The sequence below is a fragment of the Zalophus californianus genome, chromosome 7, assembly GCF_009762305.2.
Source record: "Zalophus californianus isolate mZalCal1 chromosome 7, mZalCal1.pri.v2, whole genome shotgun sequence".
Taxonomy (NCBI): Eukaryota; Metazoa; Chordata; class Mammalia; order Carnivora; family Otariidae; genus Zalophus; species Zalophus californianus.
In genome coordinates this window covers 143,362,264-143,386,276 of record NC_045601.1, presented here as the reverse complement: position 1 = coordinate 143,386,276, position 24,013 = coordinate 143,362,264, and the positions used below count along the sequence as shown (strand labels likewise).

General features: G+C 41.8%; 1 protein-coding gene across 1 annotated transcript in view; it reads right to left on the bottom strand.

Moving 5' to 3' along the window:
• The window catches only part of CARMIL1 (capping protein regulator and myosin 1 linker 1), a 314,559-nt gene that overhangs the window by 142,348 nt on the left and 148,198 nt on the right, over positions 1 to 24,013 (bottom strand). The window contains exons 9-11 of the mRNA XM_035728384.1: positions 15,217 to 15,292; positions 10,671 to 10,762; positions 9,409 to 9,503 (exon numbers count right to left, since the gene is read on the bottom strand). Of these exons, the coding sequence (XP_035584277.1) occupies positions 9,409 to 9,503; positions 10,671 to 10,762; positions 15,217 to 15,292 (263 nt within the window). The remainder of the gene's footprint in view (positions 1 to 9,408; positions 9,504 to 10,670; positions 10,763 to 15,216; positions 15,293 to 24,013) is intronic.

Here is a 24,013-nt window from a genome sequence, read left to right as displayed (position 1 = left end):
ATTAAAATTAAAATGTTCTGTTCTACAAAAGGCAATGTCAAGAGAATGAGAAGGCAAGCCACGAACTGGGAGGAAATGTTTGCAAGGACTGATACTCAAAATATACAAAGAACTCTTAAAATTCAACAATAAACAAGCCAACTGAAAAAAAGCCAAAGACCTTAACAAAACTCTCAGCAAAGAAAATACACAGATGGCAAATAAACATATGAAAAAATGCTCCACACCCTATGTCCTCAAGCAAATGCAAATTATGTAACAACAAGATACCACTACCCACCTATGAGGATGGCCAAAATCTAGAACAGGGGCAACATCAAATGGTGGCAAGGGACTCTCACAACAGGACCTCTCATTCATGGCTGGTGGGAATGCAAAGTAGCACAGCCACTTTGGAAGACAGTCTGGTGGCTTCTTACAAAAGTTAACATACATTAACATGTGATCCAGCAATTACACTCCTTGGTACTTATCCAAGGGAGTTAAAAACTATATGAAATTCTTGGAAAGTCAAAACTATGGAGACAGCAGAAAGATCAGTGATTGCCAGGGTTGGAGGATGAGGGGGTTGGGAGCGGAAGAGGGATGAATAGGCAGCGGACGATTTTTAGGACAGTGAAAATCCCCTATGATACTAAGAGGGTGCTTATGTGTCACTGCGCATTTGTCCGGACCTGTAGAATGTACACCAAGAGTGAATCCTAATGAAAACTATGGACTTGGGGTGATGATGAGGTGTCCGTGTAGGTTCATCAACGGTCATAAGTGTACCCCTCGGGTGGGGGTCACTGATAGTGAGGAAGGCTGTACCTCGGTGGGGGCAGGAAGGATACGGGAAATCTCTTTATCTTCCTCTCAATTTTGCTGTGAACCTAGAGCTGCTTTAAAAAAAATAAATAAATCTTTTTCAAAACTTAGGTATGGAATTGGGAAGGATACCAGATTCTCGCTTTTGAGTTTTGATGAGTTATCACTGCCTACTCTGGACCAATTCTTTTATATCGTGTTTTTCCTAGCAAAGCATATGTTATGACAATGTTTAAAAAAAAAAAATCCCCAAACCTATAACCCATGTCTTCAAATTATGCTGAAAATCTGTTAGATCAAAGTTAAAACCTACCACTCAACCTCAAATTTGTTGTGCTCAGATTGACTTGAGTTGTTTAGCTTTGTTGAGAAAATGACAATTTTTACATTTTCACTAATTTCTTTTGTGTCAGACATACCTGTTACATACACCACATAAAACCATAAATGCCTATAACCAGATGTAAGGCTAGAATGGAACAATTATTTAATGACGCTGGTGACAACACCCACGCATTCCTTCCTTCCTTGATCATCAACTATCTTTAAACAAGGAAGGAAGACAAAAAGGAGTGAACAACCCAGCACTATTTTTCTCTGGAAATTGAATGATCACACCATAAATGAAATAATAAAAAGCGAAGCTCCTGAGTTAGAATAAAAATGAATAAAGTCATGCTTGATAATTTACTTCAAAGAAAAAAAGTGGGAAAAACGTAGAGAGGATAAAAAGTAAAGTGGACTAAAGACACAGACACAAGACAGTCTGTTTCAAGTACTTTTTACCAAATTTCCGACGAAACTATTTAGTTTCTTTCTTTCTTGACAAAATATTTTGATTTCCTAGGCATCCACAAGCCATAAATATATTACATTTCTTCTTTAAAGAAACACGCTTCCTAAGTGCTAACACAATAAAAGGCATAAATGGGGTCAGTACTGTTCATTTTTTCTTAAATAAAAGCACTAAATTGATTTTTTTCGTCACAGTATAATTGACATTGAGTATCCTCTTGGTTTCAGGTGTACATCATTGTGATTGCATACTTTTGCTGATCTTTGAGAAAAGGTAACAGATTATTACACAAAGGGTCCTTTTCCTTTCTGGCAGACTTTAGAAACGCGGTCTTGGCAACATGAATAAATTGACAGTGGCTGGCAGCCAAAATCTCAAAAAAAAAAAAAAAAAACCAAAAAAATTAACCTGCCTGGTACTTTCTGGAGCCATTTACTCAATACTGCCAGGGAAAAAAACCGATCATCGAGAAAACATCTCCCTACAAAGGCTAAGAAAAGACTTTTTAACTTTTGGCCAAAACTCTTTAATTCTGCCCCCAAAATAAAGCAAAACATAGCCTTCAGAGCTGTGAATTAAAACAGAATTTATCACTAGACGCTTTCCTTTGGAGACTTTACTAAATGGATTACCCTTCTTGTGATTTTTATTTAAGTATGTGTCCAATCTAGAAGGAAAAATGGTTTAGTTTTTATTTCTCCTTTCAAAACAAAACTATTATGGCTTCCTCGGCTTCAAAATATTTATGCCTAATAAAAAAAGTAATTACAAAATGTTTAGTAGTATAATTTGCCATCTGATGTTAACTTACAAAGAAATGAAATTTGACATTGCACATTTAACCTATTAATCATGCATGAATTTAAAAGCCTATGATAACATCACATAAAATTCTAACACTTGGATATTCGACAATCCAGTATGATACACAAGCTAGACAAAGAGGTTTAAGGAGGTCCTTGTTAACTGAAGGCATCAATATCAACAGCTTAAAATTCTGCACATGGTTCTAGCAACAGGATGTGGGTAAACAAAAGGCATCTTTCTTTTCTGTTAGAAAGCATATAGATTTGAACATGGTGGGTGTCGGAACATAGGTAACAGTTAAAATCTTCAGATTTCTCTAATTTCTATGGCTTCTCTGGAAAGTTCAGACACACTAAGAAATGTGAATAAACAAAATCTGGTGGGACATTTCCATTTCAAAAATAAGGCTGAGAAGAAAAGATTCAAGAATGAGGAATATAGGAACAAAAAGACCAGTGGACTACTGGGTATTTACCCCAAAGATACAAATGTAGGGATCCAAAGGGGTACGTGCACCGCAATGTTTATAGCACCAATGTCCACAATAGCCAAACTGTGGAAAGAGCCAAGATGTCCAACGACAGATGAATGTATAAAGAAGATGTGGTATATATGCACAATGGAATATTATGCAGCCATCAAAAGGAATGAGATCTTGCCAATTACAATGACGTGGATGGAACTGGAGGGTGTTATGCTGAGCGAAATAAGTCAATCAGAGAAAGACAAGTATCATATGACCTCGCTGATATGAGGAATTCTTAATCTCTGGAAACAAACTGAGGGTTGCTAGAGTGGTGGGGGGTGGGAGGGATGGGGTGGCTGGGTTATAGACATTGGGGAGGGTATGTGCTATGGTGAGCGCTGTGAACTGTGTAATACTGTTGAATCACAGACCTGTACCTCTGAAACAAATAATACATTATATGTTAAAAAAAAAAAAAAAAAGAAGAAGATAGCAGGAAGGGAAGAATGATGTTACATTTAAAAAAAAATCTGGGTACTTCAGGGTTACAAATCATGTAAACACACAGGAAATTGGAGGGGGAGATGAACCATGAGAGACTATGAACTCTGAGAATCAAACCGAGGATTCTAGGGGCTGGGGGTGGAGGGACGGGTTAGCTTGGTGGTGGGTATTAAAGAAGGCACGTACTAAATGGAGCACTGGGTGTTATATGCAAACAATGAATCATGGAACACTACATCAAAAACTAACGATGTAATGTATGGTGATTAACATAACATAATAAAATAAAATTAAAGGAAAAAAAAAAGACCAGTGGAAAAAAATGGAGTCAGCACACCAAACTTTCGAATGCCCTAAAATCCAAAGGTAGGCAGTTTTTAAAAATTGTTTTATCCTGTGTCACCTTAAAAATATCAATTAAATACGGTTGAAATCATGACTCTGAAGAAAAGAACCTTCTGTTTTAGAGCTGTTACACCCAAACCTGGTATCTTGAAATATTAGAGCAATTAAAAAAATTTACTGACGTGCTATGGAATAAGGCAATGTTTTTCAAAAAGCAGGCATAAAATCCTTTCCTTCCACTTCCCAAGGAAATCTAGAGAGCCAAAGCAGAAAATCACAACCACAGGAGGATTGACTGACCGATGGATTGGTTGGCTGATAGTTGGGAAATCCTAGACAGAAGCCTCAACAAGAGATCTCAGGTAGGCCTCTGCAAGCTGTGTCCAAATCATGTAAACACACAGCTTCCTCATTCACAAAAAGAGAGTAACATTTGCATGATTTTACTCCACAAGGCTATTGTATGAATCAAACAAGGTAGTGAAAGCTTACACTGACTGAGTGCACAGCATGTGACAGGCTCTTCTTGTCCTTTTCTGTGTATTATCTCATTTAGTCCTGAGAACACCTTTATGTGGTCAGTACTATTATTATTTTAAAGATGAACAAACTAGAGTCCCTGTAGCTTTCTGAGCACTGAGTAATGTATAGAATTGTTTAATCACTGTATTGCACACTTGAAACTAATATAACACTATATGTTAATTCTACTAGAATTAAAATTTAAAAAATAAAGATGAGGAAACAAACGCAGAAGTTAGGTAACTTGTCCCAGGAAACTCAACTAGAAAGTGGCAAAGCCCAGAACTGAACTTGAGTATTTTGACTCCAGAACCCACTGGTACACGTTGGCAGATATGAAAGACAGAAAGCACCAAAAAAAAGTTAAGCGGCAATTCTAGAATTTGTTTCTCTTGTCTTATTGAGATCAAACCAGATGGTCAGAAAAAAAAAAAAAAATCTGGGTACTTCAGGTCAACATTTCCAAAAGAAAAACATTCTGAGACAGCATTCTAAATCATCTTTAAACAAAATAATCCAACTTAGAACAAAGTGAGGGGAGGAAATGGACAGACATTCCTGACAAGGCTGAGACCATAAAAACAAGGGGAACGGGGAAGGACGACTGGGAAGGAGAGAACAGGGGCTGGTAGGGTTAAGGAAGCCAAGCATGTGGAAGGAGCAGAGAGAGGGGAGAGCGGCATTCTCCAAAAATACTCAACTATTATCCAAAAAGTCATGCCGGATCCAAAGGGTTAGTCACAAGGAAGTGACCGAGAACACTGTGGTTCCAACACTGGGGCAGCCTGAGGATCGAGCACAGAAAGTGGACCAAGTTGAGCTGGAGCAGAGATTCTTAAGCCTTTTCTACCGCGACCCACATAAAGAAACAGATTTGACATCACAGTGAAGGAACCTCGTACAAAAATACGTACACACAAACGTATTAGGAAAGTAAAACCAAAGTTTTCCCAAACAAATGCACTCTGATATTTTCTATTCTTTTTTAAAAAGATTTTATTAATTTGAGAGTGAGAGTGAGCACGATTGGGGAACGGGGGCAGAGGGAGAAGCAGACCCCCCGCCCGCTAAGGAGGGAGCCCGAGGCAGGACTCGATCCCAGGACCCTGGGATCATGACCTGAGCTGAAGGCAGATACTTAACTGACTGAGCCACCCAGGTGCCCCCGATATTTTCTATTCTGTTCTACTCCTTCTTCTTCCCTTTTTTTTTTTTTTGTTTAAAGTAGGCTCCACACCCAGCACAAAGCCTAACGCGGGAGCTTGAACTCACCACTGTGAGATCAAGACCTGAGCCGAGATGGAGAGTTGGCCGATGACCGAGGGAGACACCCAGGCGTCCCATTCCTCTTCTTTGTTCAAATGCTTGTCAAGAGCTATGAAACTGATCTCATGACCTGCTAATGGGTCTTGACCTGCAATCTGAAAACACATCAGGACAGAGCTCCGAGAGCAAGCCAGGGAACAGCCTTGGACCCCCAACCAGAAGAAGAAGAGCTTGTGCATGTGTGTGGTCTTTTCCCTGCCTATGTGTCTCTTCTGCACGAGAGAGAAAGCAGGGCACCCAACACCTGCACCACCGCTCATACACACTACACCCTGCTTACTAATTCATACCTTAACCTCCTTCCCCACGAGCCCCTCGACAATAGAAGGCTGTCTGTCCTTTGTTCAGAAGTGTGACAAGGAGACTGAGCAGTAAATAACAGGAATTTGCTGCATTAACATTCATATCACAAAGCAAGGAGCCAAACCTGCTCTCTGAGAGTTTCCAAGTAAGTCCCTGAGTGAATGGTTCAAGTACAAAATCAAATTCCATTTGGTGTTGAAATTCCTCAGAATTCTGGGCTGCTAAATGGTCTTGTGTTTCCTTGAGTTTCCTTGCTCTTTTATATACCCTACGATTCAATTATAAATTCTTTCCCCACGCTTTTTACTGTTTTCAAACATAAAATACAGTCACTGAACAGCTTAGAAACAAAGATCATGAAATATTCTGCCTGGATTGAAATTCTTACAAATATTTTACACTTAGTTGGATTTCTTGTGGAATTTCCATCCATAAGCAGAAAAACTACCAAACATCTTCAGATATTTAGCCTGAATTTTAAAAAAAAATTTTTTTTAAATAAATAAAACCTATACAGAATTTGTGTTCAGGAGGCTCAGCCTCAAGAGTGAAGGTAGGAAATATGGGTGTTGGCAGTTGTCCAAGAACACTGGCAAATATATCAGTGAATGAATCTAGAAGGGGCTGGAACGAGGAAAGTCTCAGCTTGAGAAAACATTTTCAGGAGTGTCAAAAACTGAGTGTAGGTGAGCAGACACCGTATTGGAGAGTCAGTATGTGCACACAATGTTGAGGAAAATATCCTTGTAATGATCTGGGATTTTAGCTCCTGTGAATGGACTGCAGGGAGATGAAAAGACATCAAATTAGGTCTCAGAGGTAGGAATGTGGAGAACGAAAGCCTGGAAACATCCTCTTTGAGCCCATGTTCTGACAGAAAAGAAATCTCTCTCAACTTTGCCATGATGTTCAATGCAATTAAAAAGCTACAGAAGAGAATTAAGATGAAATCAAATTCAACATAAACGAAATACTGATTACGTCCAAGGTCTGAGGATGCTGGGGGGGGGATGAGGAACAGGGAGCAGGGACGAAAAGGAAGCGGGTGGAGGAGAAATGTCTGCATCTAATTAGAATGCACCAGAACGAAGCAAGAACCAGCAAAGAAGTTTAAACCAAAGACGAGGGTCTGAGGGAAGCGTCTGAGGGTCCACTACGGCTGCCCCTCAGAGCACACGAGGTTCACAACAGATGAGACAAAGGGCCTCACACTTCCTTCCAAGCTCCCAAACTCAAACTGTGTGGTCTTGCAGGTCTGGCTTCTTTCACCTGCCATAAGGTTTCTGAAGTCCCACCACGTCGTAGTGTGGATCAGCCCTTCATCTGCCTCCACGGTTCGGTCTCCACGGTTTGGCTACTATGAAGACTCCTGCTGTAAACATTCATTCACACGTCTGTGTGTGAACGTAGGCTCCATTCATCTTCAGTGATACCTAGGAGTGCAACTGCTGGTGTGTGGCAAATCTGTGTTTAGCTTTATTTTTTTTTTTTTTTAAGATTTATTTATTTGAGAGAGAGAGAGAGAGCATGCGCGCACATGTGGGGGTAGGGGGGAGAAGGAGGGGCAGAGGGAGAGGGAGAGAGTGTCTGAAGCAGACTCCGTACAGAGCACAGAGCCCAACTCGGGGCTCGACTCCACAACCCCGAGACCACGAGCTGAGCCAAAACCAAGAGTCGGATGCTTCACCGACTGCACCACCCAAGCACCCCAATTTGTGTTTGGCTTTTTAAGAAACTGTCTAACCGGTTTGCAAAGTGGCTGCACCATTTTACATTCGCACCAGTAAGGCCTGTGTCCCCATTTCCCACGTCCTCTCCAACACTTATTTTGATCATACCCATACTGGTTGTGAAGTGGTATCTCACTGTGGTGTGAGTTTGCGTTTCCCATCCCCTGGCCTACTGCATTCTGGGTTTACATCCTTAAGGATTTGCCTCCAGCACCTACCTCCCTCCACTGAGTCTGTCCAGTCAGTAGATGAATATGTTTGGGTCCCTCCCATTTTAAAAAACAAAGCAGAAACTGCCGTCCTATCTATAAAAGGTAATCTCCGTGTATATTTCCACTTGTCATATTCATCACTTTCTAGCAGTTGGCTAATAGAGACAACATCAGTTTTTCCTAAAGAAATTCCTATACCCCCAAAGAAACTCCTATTTCAGGGATATGCATCCACGATTTTCAGCTGTGGTTGATTCCATGAGGATGATTTTCATGTGATCTAGTTTTCTAATTCAGTCTCAAACTTCTTTTAGATTCACTACTTTATATGCTAGGAAATTGCTCTTTATTTTTGGCTTGAATACCACATGGGTGGGTATCCTTTTCAATGAAGAACAGTCTCTCTGTCAGGAACACAAAGCAGAACTGTCTCTATCAGTACCTTCAGCTCAGTTTAATCCTCATCAAATATATAACATTACAAGATGAAAGGCTTTTATTCAACAATGCTAGAAAACATTTGCAACAGATAATGAAAACAAAATATTCTCTCTAGAGATAAAGCTATTTCTTCTTAAGCCACATCCACCAACGTTCCCCTACTGAGAATTCAAATGTTTAAAGTTTCACATTCTAAACCTACTGACTCTGCCCTTTGCCCACACACTTTCAACGAAACCTTCTTCTGCCTCATCGTGAACTCCAGTCCTTCATTTTCTCCCAATCCCCATGTTCAAATCTTGTTAAATATTAAAAGATACATGTGGTACACAGAATAGTGAGATGATCCCCAAGATTCCTTCCCCCAGTATACATGCCCTGTATAATTTCCTTGAGTGTGTGGGGCAGACTGACGAGCATATGACACATCACTAATGGGACTGTGCTACTATTCAGTTGACTTTGAGTTCATTAAAAGGGGAGACTGTCCTGGGTGGGCCTGACCTAATCAGGTGCTCTAATTAAAAGAGAGGTAAGTATCCAAGAGACATGCTCCTTACTGCCTCAAGCACAAAACAAACTGGGACGTAGTGAGAGGACAGGCTGTGTGGTAAGGACCTGAGCACAGACCAGGTGCTGGGAGTGGTCCCCGATGAGAGGCAGTGAGAATATACGACCTCTGTCCTACAGACCCAAGGACATTCATTCTGCCAACAACCAGCAAGCTTGAATACATCAGGTCACACAAGATCACAGCCGCAGCTGACAACTTGACTTCAGTCTCGAGAGACTGAGTAGACAGCCCAGCGAACCTGCGCCCAGGCTACCGACCGAAGGAAACTGTCCGGTAACACATCCCTGCCGTGTGGACGGTAATTTGTTACGCAGTCATAAAGAACTAATACGGCAGTTTAAAAATAATATCCTCCATTCTGTTTGTATCTCTTCAGAAGAAGTTGATTAGAGAATGAATTTTAGCACCAGCATTTTCATCAAAGGGTAGAAAAACCTAGAAGCCAGCAAAGCATCAGTAGCATTTATTAAATAATTAGAAGTGAGCTTGACGCCATTCCCTGGGGGTGGCCACACAAAAATTGCCGAATGCTCTTACAATTCTGGCCTCAGTGATCACATGAATTGCTACAATACCTCGATCCTCCAGTGGGTTGCCAGCAAGGTTAATTGTGTGGAGTCCTGAGTTGGGATTATGCGCTAGAGCACTGGCCAGTTTTTGGGCAAAATCTCTGCAAGTAAACAAAACAGTAAGATTAAAGAACACAAAATGCAATACTGCTCAAATAAAAGTTTGACAGCTAGAAAAGCTAGAGTGAAATCTGAAAAAAGAAAACCTTTCTTTACAATATTAATCTACTTACCATACATTCGTTAACACCCTATCTAGTCTGTATACACAAGTCTAAGTAATATCCTCATTAGAGAAATCTGTAAACCCATAGCCAAAATGTGGTTCATTTTCATTAGCCAAAACCTCATTCAAAAGCAAAAAGAAAATATATAATTGCCCCTTTAAAATAGTATTACTTAGTCCCTCCATAACTTAAAAAAAAATCCTGAACTGAACCTGCTTCTCATGGAAACGGCAATCGGCTGTTCACCCTATCTCACTTCGCACAATACTCACAAATGCAAAACTGATTGCCCTAATTATTGAGTTTAAAGGCTACGATTGCTACCATTATGTTTTAACAAAAATTCAAAATCACTATTTTAGGTATGTTGTACTTAAAATAACACACTAAGTGCTATGATTATGAAGCTGTCAACCCCCCTCACTTAGGAGCAGTAAAGTCTTTGTTCTGGCAGATTTGAACTGCACGTGAGGCTTGGGCACTGCCGACCGAGCCATTCCCAACTACTGAACAAGGTTAAGTATGGATTTGGAAAGAGAGAGAAACACATAAAACAGATCTAAGCAAAATGGGAAATATGTTATTATCAGGACTACCATGAATGATATTCCTAAGAGCTAACACAGAGCATCTATAATATGAAAGCTACTTTTCTAAGGATTTTACATAAATTTACTTCTCACAGCCATCATTCTATAAGGTAGGTGCTATTGTGTTCTCCATCTTAAAGATAAAGAGAGTGAGGCTCAGAAGTGCAGCAATTCGCCCAAGGCCATAAGGCATCTGGCTCAGGACCCACTGTCCTAACCACCATTCCGGGCTCCCCTGAAAACATCCAGTGACCAGACCACAGAGGATGTTATAAAATCCTTGATCTTTGTGATGATGGGGAGCACAGGGATCCTTTATTTTTTTTTTTAAGCGAAAACATTATACTTTATATGTGAGTGCCTCAATCTCTTTAAAAAAAAAAAAAACCTATATATTAATTTTAGAGGAAATGGCAGGAAGCTTTTAAGCCACATATTCGTACATTCATACTCACGTTCTGAGCCGGCGTTTTCCAACACCAACTCCTCCAGCCGACTGGACCTACTCACCACTCTCAAGATCTGTTCACAGACATCGGTGGACTGTAAGAGAAGACACTGTGTGACCATGCCCTAAGTCTCAAGGCAATCTCACTCTGTTGTCACAAATCCATGCAGATGCAAAGTTTTAATTAAATAAACCACATTTTCATGCAGTAATTCATTGGACAAAACCTGACCCGGCCTCTACCACTATGCACCATCACAATGAAGGTCCTGGGGATACAACAACAAGCAAGGACAGAAAGTCCCTGCCTTTAAGAGTATACCATCCAGCAGGTCACTGAGACAAGAAAACAGACAATTACAACGGAATCGTTAAAAGGCCATTTCAGTAGTGCTGTCGGCACTCAGAGGCAGATCCCAATCTTGGGAAAACCAAAAGGAATTCCCAAAGAATGTGACCTCCAGCGTAAGAACAAAAGACTTAGTGTTGCTAACGATGTTAAGGTTCCTAGTGACAATCCCTTTGCTGAGCTCTTGTGTTGCGCTAGGCCCCAAGCTAAGCCCTTTGTGTGTATTTTATCATAAAACTGCTAAGTATTATTCCCGTTTCATAGATAAGAAAGTTAAGGTTCAAAGATGTCATGTACTTTAAAAGGGTGGCTGAATAAGCACTTGATAAACGTTAACTATTACGACGTTCCTTAGGGGCGCCTGGGTGGCTCAGTCGTTAAGCGTCTGCCTTGGGCTCAGGTCATGATCCCGGGGTCCTGGGATCGAGCCCCGCATCGGGCTCCCTGCTCGGTGGGAAGCCTGCTTCTCCCTCTGCCTCTGCCCCTTCTTGTGCTCTCTCACTCCGATAAATAAATACATATGTACATAAAAAACTATTACGACGTTCCTGCTAGTATTCTCTAAAATAAAGGGGAAACAACCCAATAAGAATTCAATAAGTGCTCTCTCATGTTAATAAACATTGTTTTTCTTAAATTAAGTAGTTGTAAAGTTGTATCTGTCTAAATATTTTAAGTGCTTAGGATATAATATTATATGAAAATGCAAAATTAAAATGAAGTGTTTAATAAAAATCACAACTGAAATGGCTGATGTAGATAGTGCAAGGCTTGAGGGTGCTAGGAAAAATGAAGAGTTGTATCCTGGTGGCGGAAGTGTACAAATTTTTTTTTAATTTTACATATTAATGTTTTTTAATTTGTTTATGTTTCTGCTTTATCCCAATACTAATTTAAGGTGGCTCCTGATTTTAAAATTATTTCTACATTAAAAAGTGATTTTAAAATCTAATCACAACTTAGGGTCTATTTAAACCCTTTATGATATAGAAGGAAGGAAGGAAGGGAGGGAGGAGGGAGAGGAAGAGAAGAAGAGAGGAGGGGAAAGGGAGAGAGGGAGGGAGGGAGGGAGGGATGGGGGAAGGAAGGAAGGACGGAAGGAAGGAAGGAAGGAAGGAAGGAAGGAAGGAAGGAAGGAAGGAAGGAAGGAAAAGAAAAGAAAGAAATGCAGGAAGGAGGGACGGAGGGAGGGGGGGAAGGAGAAAATCGTGTGTACCATGGCATACTATAATCAAAGCAGTTTCTTTTCCTAAAATACCACAAAAAAATTACAATTCTTTCATTCATCAGATCACATATATTCAACTGGATCAGCCATCACTGCAATAGTCTGAAATGTAACAAAAATTCGCTAGTGAATATCCTTTAGAAAACCTCACTTGGAAACACACAAGTCCCACAGCATCTAAGGCACTTGTGATTCTCATGTGCTGCCCGATTTCATTCAGTCTACAATGTAGCTTTCACACAGTCCGGGAGTTTCTGATGTGTCCCACAGACTGATGAAGGAAGAGGAAAATTAATTCCACTTGACCCAATGCCTGCGATTTACATTACGCCGATGGTGGTGATTTTCAAAATGGTGACCCCTTATCAGTGTAATTCTTGTCTTATAATACACAACCAGGGGTACTGACCCTACTCTGTGCTGGCATGATAAAAAGTCACTGCTTAGACAATGCTTTTGCAGGGATTATCTTAATTTCCAAAAACAATCCATGGTATATCCTTATCTTTCCTGAGCTACCTTACAGAGTATCCAGAAAAACAATTTTCCAAAGCAGGGCTTTCATTTACCTATGGGGTATCGTTACTATAATAAAAATTTATTACAGAAAATGTACAAAAATATGTCCAACTTTTGTTTAAAACGTTTGTAGGGGGAGAGGTAGAACACGTCATTCATGTTTACGTTAATTTTGCTACTTTTTATTAAGTGCCCAAGTACATGAGAAGAATTGTTTTCTGCACTGAAGAATAGTATAGTGATGAAATTTGTAAAGAGCTACACACCCCCCAAACCTAGATGGCAAGTAGCACATGACCATTAGCGTAGTGCCCCGAAGCTGAGGATCAGAAAAGGTTCCGAGGTTGCATCTTGCCATCCCCATCTAAGGGGCAAGTATCAGTTATTTTTAACGTTGGGTGAAGAACATGAAAAACTGCTATTCTTTTTGAAGACTGAAGAGTGATATCCCAAAGACTATTCTTCATTTTAAAATACCAAATGTTAAAAATATACACATAGGTATTTTTGTGCTTAAATCTTAGTTACTAGGAAAGCAGTAAGGGCAGCCCTCAAATCCTGTCACTACACTTCCTTTCATCATCCCAGGACATCCAAGGAAGCATCTGAGTACCTACGTGCTTCGTGTTCCAGAACTGAAATGATGAGGTGCATAATTTCTTGCCTAAACATCTAAGGCAACTGCAGAGATCATGCCCGGGAGAAACAATGATAGAAGGGCAGCCCCTATGGCCAGGACGCATTCCTGTAATCGTGAGTTGGCACAATTTCCAAAAGTGGGATAGGCAGCCCCTCCGCAGAGCAGTCCTGTGCCCCATTTTCAAAGTCATGAACTTATACGGAGGTTTCAATGAGCCAGGTCAACTGACCTGGTAGAGAAGCATTGTTCTCCCTGATCCTACAATCACTGAGCTAATCTACTTCTCATTCCTCGAATGGCTCCCCTCTCCTGCCTGTCATCTCTGCGGGCTCAGTCCTGCAAACGGCAGCAATTGAGAGGCTTCTGTTGCCGGGTCTCCCTCCCATCATGGCGTCCTGTCCATTCCCTGGGAGTTCACCTGGCTCCCCGCCATGCCTAGCTCCACCCTCACTGAGTGCAGATCCTCCCCCTGTGTAGCTGATACAGTTTCCATAACTCACATTCCCATACTTGCTACCAAGTATTTGATGATATAAAAATAATAGCAAGAAATGCCTACAATATGTCAGGTACTATGTTAGCATTTCTATATACATGATTTACTCATCTCAATATCCTGCAAATTAGCTATACTGCTATGTCCATTCATTCATTCAACAAACTAATGTGACACCTATTTATTAAACCAATTTTTATGGAATAGCTATCATGAGCCAATATACTCTGGTAAGCACTGGACAGAGATGAATAAGACATGAACTCCAATTAACTCTCAGTAATAGGAAGGTGAGGCCCTGGGATGTCAAGTAACTTCCCTAAGGTCCCACAGCCTTGCCATAGGAGCCAGAATCTGAGACCCAGGTTTGTTTCCAAGCCCACACTCTTTCCTGTACCACACTGGCTCTTAGTGGGCCCCAAATGAGCTCAGTCCATGCCCATACTAATAATACCTTAAGCCGCTCACACCCCAGCCAGGTTTGGAGAACCAGCAGCCTGTCCACTAGCAAACCTCCACCCTCCATTTTCTACAGATCCCTTGCCTCCATCAAAATCCTACCTCTTCACTATGAAAATCGTTAAGCCTCCAGTTTCCATGACCTCTGAAAGCTGGAGGCTTGAATGCAGAGTCGCCAATAAAACCACCTCTAGATTATTTCCTGTCCTAAAATGAAGTAGCAGAAAGCTAACATATATTTAAGCGTCTGCCCATACGGCTGCTCTTAACTTGCAAAAAATCCCCAACAAAGCACCTCACTTCCACTAGTAAAAGAGACCAAAAATTTGGCTCCCCCATACCTTATGAAAACTAATATCTCACTTTCAATTTCATTTTGCTGACATATAAATCTGCCAAAAACTCCTCTAGAAAATTAATGTTAACTATTATCACTCCAGCAGACCAACTCTACCTGATAATGTTTTCCCAAATTCTTAGGAAGGGAAGCTTTGTGGAGATGGAATGCAGGATAGAAACATCAAGTCTGCTGCTATTTGCAGCTGTGCAAACGTAACTTTAATAGTTTTTGCCAACAGCATGTGTGTGTACTGAGGCTCTGCTAAATGTGTCTCTCTGTTCATTATCTAAAATTGCCTGAAGCAGCTGAAAACATGAGGAAGTACTTCCCTGGAGCATCTCACATTACCAACTTGGTAAAATGGTATACAGATCATTTACAGGAAAATACATCTCCTCAAGAAAAAAGCATGTACACAGCTCGCCAGATGAGTAGAAAAACAAATGTTTTTTGATAATTATCAGGCTTTTGAAACTCAGCAGAAGTAAGCAACATTTGCAACATCTTCACTTACTTACCAGTTTCAGATCCTTAGAAGATAGCTTTGTGAACCACTGATTGTACTCCAGAGCAGCAATGATGGGGATTAGGTCCCTAGAAGCAGAAATAACAACATCCATTGAAAGCCCTCTTACCAGAGCCTTATTGGTGCTTTATTCTCAACCCACGACATCCAAGTTCACTTGTTAGCTTTTATTTACAAACACAACATCCCACTAAAACTACTTCAACCACGAGACAACAATTCTCTGGGACAGACCTTCAGTATGATGGAAGCAGAATTCCGAAAAGCTGAATTTAAACGACCTCTAGGGCCCCTAATGTCTATACGTAAAGGAAAAGAGACTAGTAGCAGCATTTGCCCAGGGAACCTCCTTGCTCTAGGAGAAACTGTACTCCTCCTTCTATGTTAATGAGTCTGATTTCTTTAACCATCAAGAATGTCATATACAGTTTAACCTGGAACAATACCGGTTTGAACCGCATGAGTTTCTTTTTAATAAAAAAAAGTATAGCACTCTAAATTTATTTTTCTCTTCCTTATGATTTCCTCAGTAACATTTTCTTTCCTCTAAGCTTACTTTATTGTGAGAATACAGTATATAATACCTGTACACATAACAAAGTGTGTGTTACATGTTTATGTTATCGGTAAAGCTTCTGGTCAACGTGAGGCTATGAGTACTTAACATTTTTCGGGAGTGAAAGGCTATACTTGGATTTTCGACTGTGAGGGGAGATCACTGCCCCAGCCCCCACCCTCCCACTGTTAAGAGTCAACTGTGTTCTCTAGTTGAGTTTATATTGCAAGCAAGGACACTGTCTAGCCTTGCAGATAAGTGACCCTGAATGGATTCCCGATGCTTAGCCAGCATCCTACGACCCCTCTGGTACTTTCTTGTAGTTCCTTGTACTGATCACACACATGAGCTAGCCCGGGTGTGTTTTTGTCTCATGCTTCACACACATTCTTCAGCCATGGATGGAGGGCAGCTACTTGCATCAGAGACCTGTCTGCACTCTATTTATCCAGCCTGACCTGCTACAACATGCCCCTCACTCACCCTCAGGTCAAAAGGCAGATGGTTTACTACACACCAAACATACCAGACAATGTCACAGTCAGAAGTTGTCTTTTACTGCTGTGTTCGGCTACGAGAATCCAATGATCCTGCGATGCGTACATTACACATCCTCTAGGAGTCCCCTACCTAGGTCACCCCAGCCAGCACCCTGTTTGCATCTCTGTTTAGCATTAATTTTACTCGGCCTTGGATAATATTTGGTATTCAACATCTGTCTCCCCCGCCCCTTCCCAGGTTGTAAGTTCTTTGAAAACCAACTCTATTTCGGTTGTCTGGCTTCAGTGAGACCATAATCAGTTTCACCCGCATGGCAGGACACACAGCAAATACTCAAATTTTTACTGAAATAGAAAAGAAAGGCAGAAGGTGGAAAGAGAGGTGAAATTCACATTATTTCATAACTTCTGGTCCCAGGCCCCATGGCGGGCAAGCTACAAAGACCATCTCATTCAACTACATGATCCGGGGTCCTGGGATCGAGTCCTGCGTCGGGCTCCCTGCTGAGCAGTTGAGTCAGCTTCTCCCTCTCCCTCTGCTTCTCCCCCTACTTGTGCGCTCTCTCCCTCTCTCTCTTACAAATAAATAAATAAAATATTAAATAAATAAATAAATGGGAGAAAGGAGTCCCACAGGTAGGGGAGAAAAACAACACAAAGGAATTACTAGTCTCAGTCACCTCGTTCCACAGGCCCCCTGCCCTACCGAACAGCCTCTTTATTAATTTTGCTTACGTTTTAGAATTCAGATTAGGACGAACAGCAATTCTTGCCATGGTGGTTTTACACTCCCTTTACCGCTCCCCCCCCTGCCCCCCGACCACGTGCAAGAGTGAACACTCTCCCTGGGATGTGGTGACAGTTTGTTGCTTCTCTGGGGGCAAATGCCGGCTTCTCACACGCTTAGTCCAAGAGTGTTCCCTGTACTTCTCCATTCAGAAACTAGAGCAAAGCATTCTCGGCTTCTCTCCTTCTGTCGATTTAATGTCAAGTAGCTACTACACTTCAGAACCTCTTTATTATGTGTTCTAGCCTGTCACCTGATTGGGAGCACAGCTGGCTTTTGTCATAATGAAGTCGTTGGCAGGAAGTGAAGAGCACATCACTAATAGAACCAGGCTTTGCACTGACACAGGGGGTGGGGCAGCATCGTCTCTACATACGAACTGCAAACACCCTGAAAAGGCAGAGCAAACTCCACAGCTAGAGGTAGAGAATCTAGGAGAAGAAATGGTCAACAGAGCAAGGAATGGCTTAGTCAAAGAGTTTTTATATCTGACGCCAAAAGCATGATCCATAAAAGGGAAAAATGGATAAATCGGACTTCACCTAAATCAACCGTCTTTGCTCTGCCAAAGATCTGTTAAGAGAAGGGTAAGACAAGCCCCGTGCTGAGGTAAATGCTGGCTCTTGGAGGTCAGTAATAAGAAACAACCCAATTTTTAAAAACAGGCAAAAAGACCTAAACAAGACAGTTTCATCAGATAAGATATATCAATGGCAAAAAAGTATATAAAAAGACATTTGAGGGGCGCCTGGGTGGCTCAGTCGATTAAGTGCCTGCCTTTGGTTCAGGTCATGATCCCAGGGTCCTGGGATCGAGCCCCGCATCGGGCTCCCTGCTCAGTGAGGAGTCTGCTTCTCTCTCCCTCTGTGTACTCACTCTCTCTCTCAAATAAATAAATAAATCTTTAAAAGAAAAAAGAGATCTTTCAAAAAAAAAAAGGATGTTTGAAATTATTAGCCATTAAAGAAATGCAGTTTAAAGCCAAAAGGAGATGCCGCTATAAACTTACTGAATTGCTAAAATTAAAAAAACAAAAAACAAAAAAAAAAACTAACAAGGGCTGGCAAGGATGCCGAGCAACTGAAACCCTCATACAAACCCTCATACGTTGCTGAGGGGAATGCAATAGCACAGTCGAGGTGGAAAACAGTCCGACAGTGCCTACGTTTAACATACACTTACCATAAGACCCAGCAGTCTCAATCCTACGTACTCAACCAAGAGAAATAAAAACTTGTCCTTACACAAAAACTTACATATTATTGTTTATAACGGCTGTATTCCATATTGTCAGACACGGGAGACAACATGGATGTCTTCCTCTGATGCTGTGGGACTTCCAGGGCAAAGGCAATAATATGGCTTCTGCTCAGCTCCCTCTCTTGACACGCTCACCCGTGGAATCCAGCTGCCTTGCCCTGAGAAGATCCGGGCCACATGGGAAGGCCACGTGGAAGTGTTCCAGCAGACAGCAGCAGCCACCAGACGTGTGAATGAGGAAACCTTCAGACGGCTCCGGAGCCAGCCCCCATCTGACCGTAAGGGTTGGGAAGAGCACAAGCAAAATCCGCCTAGCAGAGCCCCATCGAGCCCAGAACCGAGACAGGTACCTGAAAGTGACCACTCATGCTGTAGGCCATTCAGTCTGGAGTGGTTTGCATACAGCAGTAAACAAACAGAACACTTAAGTGTCCAGAAACCAGCCTTGAAAGTTACAGCACCAGAAACAGGACCATAGACAGGGTGACCATAAAAAGCTTTGAAGCAGAGAAATGTTTCAGGAGGTTAACAACTTCAGCAAAGTAGGTAGGACGTATCAGAGGAAGGTGACAGTTTCCATTATGCAGGCAAGATGTATCCAAGATAACAGCAGAAGCCCGAGGCAGACAGAAAGTGGCTTCTGGAGCGAGGCTAGAACAGGAGCCAAGACAAAATAAATAATTTTTCCTAAACTCATTAAAGAGCTACTGCAACCCCAACTGAAATATGCATGCTTTTATGATGAAACCATAAAGAAACACAAGGACTGTTAGAATAATTATTACAACCAGGTGGGGGAGGGGCGCAGGGGGAACCACAAAGGAAAATGGATTCATGCAGGTCTTCTTAGGAGAGGCAACAGCCCATCTCTTGACCTAAGTGGTGGATAGAGTGGTTGACTTTATCACTATTTGCATTCTGGCACACTACTGCACACTTTTCTCTCCACAATCAACACTAAGAATAGCCTTAGCAGCATTGCTCAAAAGGGTCATGAAGCTAACCCAAATATCCAACCACCTGCAGAATGGATAAATGGTGGAATGTTCACACATTAGAACACAAAACAGAAACCAAAGTAAATGAGCTACAGCTGCACATAACAGCAGGTCAAACCTCGGTTCTCAGGTCTGAAACCTCTCACACCCTGGCTGGACTGTGCGGAGAATGGGGAGCTTTCAGTCTGAGAAGCAAGCATCCAGAAAGCACTTCAGAAAACACTTTAGAGAAAAGCCAAGGTCTGAACCAAGGCTCATTCGGGATTCCTCGAATCTGTTCCTCTCGGACCGTCCAAGCCACCAGGACAGCCACGACACAGAGACCAAAGTTCCGGGAGACTCTGCCTAACTATAACAAACTATCACCAATCATGACCAAAACCGGTGCATCTCACCCCAAAAGAAAAAACACAAGACCGCACGTCAATAATTTGATTCCTGAGAGTTCATTTTGCCGGATGGCTTTCTTAGAACACAGTAATAAGTAAGCAAATCAGCAAACCCAGGATAAATAGCCAATTTGGCATTCGCGCGGGGCCCCCAGCAGCTGTGCTGATATCACCTCGCTGCAAAGAGCTCCCTGCACTCCCCTGGTGGGGCCTGTGCCAGCCAGAACCAGCCCCTTCTCCTGTTTTCACTAAGCCCTGCAGGCATTATATTATATAATGCAGAAAGGTTTCCAAACACCAATGCTTGTCATCTTGACCGATTTTCACAGGGTAACAGCTTTTTACCATCAGTCCATGACATTGACTGTATATCCCACTGGATTTAGCTTTGATCTCCTAAGAGACTCTTAATTGCCACTTGACTTTTGATCTGAAGAGTAAAGTCATCCTTGAAGAGCTTACAGTTCAGGGAACCCTCTCCTGAGTCCTGGCAACATGGCAACACAGTATTCTCTTGCCATTTCCATAGGATACTTCTACCTTTCCTTAAAATGGGAGCAAAAATGTTTAAGACTCCAAATCCTGAGAAGATCTGATGTTATTAACCTTTAGAGCCACAGGGCAGAATCTTTTCTTACACTGTGTGGGAAGAGATGACACAGTTAATATTCCCTAACCTTTTATATAAATGTATTATACATAGGGTTGCTCCTTGTGGTTATGGTTGTTAATCCAGCCACAGGTTGGGATTTGTAATACAAGCTGAGATCCTTACTTCTCATCTCAGTTGGCAACGCTGAGTGATCCAAACCTTCCCTTAAAATTCAAAAGAACCAAGTTTTTCACTTATACCTTTCCAGAAGAAAATGTCATCATAAAGCTAACAATATAAGAGCAGCATCACAGAAAAGATCACGAACCAGCCTCTGGAAATGCAAAATTTTCTGTCATGTAGGGATTTTGTATCTCTAACTCTTTTCCTTTTAATTAAGAAAACTGGCCACTTGGGCGCCTGGGTGGCTCAGTTGGTTAAGCGACTGCCTTCGGCTCAGGTCATGATCCTGGAGTCCCGGGATCGAGTCCCACATCGGACTCCCTGCTCGGCAGGAAGTCTGCTTCTCCCTCTGACCCTCTTCCTCTCATGCTATCTCTCATTCTCTCTCTTTCAAATAAATAAATAAAATCTTAAAAAAAAAAACTTAAAAAAAAAAAAGAAAACTGGCCACTTGATATAGGTATTTATTTTAAAAGGAGGCAAGTCTTTTAGGATATAAAAGTAGCACGCAGGGCGCCTGGGTGGTTCAGTTGGTTAAGCATCTGATTCTTGATTTCGACTCAGGTCATGATCTCCAGGGTCCTGAGACTGAGCGCCATGTCAGGCTCCACGCTCAGCAGGGAGTCTGCTTGAGATTTTCTCTCTCTCCCTCTGCCCCTCCCCCTGCTCACCGTCTCTCACTAAAATAAATAAAATCTTTTTTTTAAGCAGCAAGCATTTATTTAAACTTTTTTTTTAATGTACCAGCACAAAATGTTTTAGACATATTAATCCACAGAGTCTCACAATAACTCCAAGAGGGAGGCATTATGATTCACCTTGTTTTACAGATGGAAACCCCGAGGACATGGAGAAGTTTGAGCGCTGCCTGATCACACAGTGCTAGTCTGGGCAGAGCCAGGTCTCAAGCCCAAGCAGTGGGACTCACCAACCCGCTGTCCTAACCTGTACTACAATCTCACTGAGTCTCCTGTCTTCTGTGTCCCCCAGAATCTTCAACCTCCTCTTCAGGGAATCCAGGGCGGTGCAGCCGTAGGATTTTAGATCAGACTCCAAACCTTTTCCATCACATTCAACCACTCACTTCGTTCGTATTTGGAAAGTCAGGACTAAGACATACCCTGGGGTGACTTCTCAAATACTGACAGTGCTCTTGCTGTTTGGGACATCAGACTTAAGCTGCTAATTTTGGGGAGCTATTTTTAAAAAGTTAACTTGCAAAAACAAAGAGGTTGGCAAGTGACTGAGGGTCTAAGTCACTTAGGAAATTCTTTGCTAAATCTAGATATCCTGTTGAATTAGCAGTTGTCAAACCTCATCCTTCTGATCTGTAGGACTTCTTAAGAATTTAATTTTTTCAGTTATTATTTTGGGGCCAAATTTCCCTCCTTACTCACTTGTCCCTGCCTGCCTCCTCCTCTCTGAAACTGCAAAAACACTGGGATTTTTAGAGAGACTGTGAAATGCTCCAAAAGGGTGGTAAAGAATAAAAATAAACTGACAGATTTGAAGGATGTCTGGCAAGCCTCATAATCCACAATGTGGGAAAAGCACACAGGTAAAGAGCAATAATCCCGTGAACAGCATGGTAATTACTTGTAGTATATCCGTACACCACAGGAGTAAAGATTTCCCCCAAATAAACCTCACAAGCATTCAGAGGCTCAAAGGAGGTGTTTCATGCAAGAATGTGCTCTTGCCACGGTGCACGCTTCCTGCATGTGCACGACGGAACGTGCACTCTCGCGGAAAGGGTGGTAAGACCCCGAACCACAGCAGTATCTTCCAGACATATTCATTTGAGAGCTTTTCTGGGGATAACTTAGACTTTTCTCCTTCATATCCAGTTTGAAAATGGAAGTTGGAGGGCTTTAAGAACTTTCAAATGTCATGGATTAGCTATTCCTTCCTGTTACTCTAATCTATATAGAGGCATGTCTCATCTATTATTAAATGATTAGTTGGACCACTCGCCAACTCTGTAAGGTACGTGACAACCTGAAATACTTCACCGATGAGGACATGACCAGAATCCTAAACAGATGATCTCTAAATTTTTTGATCATTCACTCTTAACTGAAAAATATTTTGAGCACAAACCTCCCCCAAATCTGTGTTTATCTGTAAATGATATACATGCACCACACCACTATCCCAATATATTACCTTCAATATAAAACACATACAGACACACAAATAAAATGAAATAAACAAAACAAGTTCTACTAGGGGCACCTGAGTGCCTCAGTCGGTTACGCGTCTGCCTTCGGCTCAGGTCATGATCCCAGGGTCCTGGGATCGAGCCCCTCATCGGGCTTCTGCTCAGCGGGGAATCTGCTTCTCTCTCTCTCTCTCTCCCTCTGCCCTCTGCCCCTCTCCCTGCTCATCCTCTCTCTCTCAAATAAGTGAATAAAATGTTAAAAAACAAAAAAAGAAAGAAAAACAAGTTCTGTTTTCTTCATGTTCCCCAAAATATCATCAACTTGTACATCAGAGTCCATTGCTATTCACAGCTGACTCCACACTCCAAACGGCACTTCTTCCTTTCGAAATGAGAGTGGAAATAAAGAGAAAGAGTCTAGATAAGGAAAGAATTACAACAATGCCCTCGGGACAACCTTGACAAACATTAACCCACTCAAAACTTTTCCCCAAAGTGTCAGGCTCAAGAATGTCACTTTGATGAGTAAGAAATATGAAAACACGAAAATATGAGTCTGAAGGGAATGAGCTGCTGGCTGGGCTCTCAGGAGTCAAGTTTAAATTCAGTGATGCGTGTCGTTGAGTCTTTAGAGGATTGATGAGATTAGCTCCTCTTAAAAGTCTCCTGGGAACAAGAAAAATGGATGTATTTAAAGCTAGAGTCTCTCCGCCTCGGCACCACCACCTCCACACCCTCATCACTCTCCGCCACTCTGAATTACAGTCTAATTACACTTTTAACTTGGCGGCTCACGGGCCTTTGAGAGATCCCATGAGAAATGTACGACAAAGCCTTTTTCAAGCTATGCCTCTTTCTGACCCACCAGTGATATCTGAATCAGAATAAATTTCGAGAATATACTTAAATAAAGTTTTGGAAGTTATAAATAACGAGTGGGCATTTTCCCAAGTACTTCCCAATTGCTATTCTTCTCCAGGAAGTAACCGGATGGATCTAGCAGGCGCCCCGTCATCCTCAGCCCTGAATGCTTATTCAGCAACAACAGGGTGTCTGGTCCTACATTCGGTTGTGATACAGCCTTTTAGTTAGTCATTGATCACAGCATTCAAGTTGCTTATAAATTTCCCTTGAAGCTCCTAGGTGGGCCCCTTAAGACTTTAGTGAGGTGGCTGAAGATACAGGGACAGGGATGGAGCCCCAAGTCAGGCTCCCTGCTCAGCAGGGAGTCTGCTTCTCCCTCTCCCTCTGCCCCACCCCATCACTCATGCTCGCTCTCCCTGTTCTCTCTGTCAAATAAATAGAATCTTTAAATAAAATAAAATAAAATCTTTAAAAAAAAAATCCCCTCAACCTCCCAGGA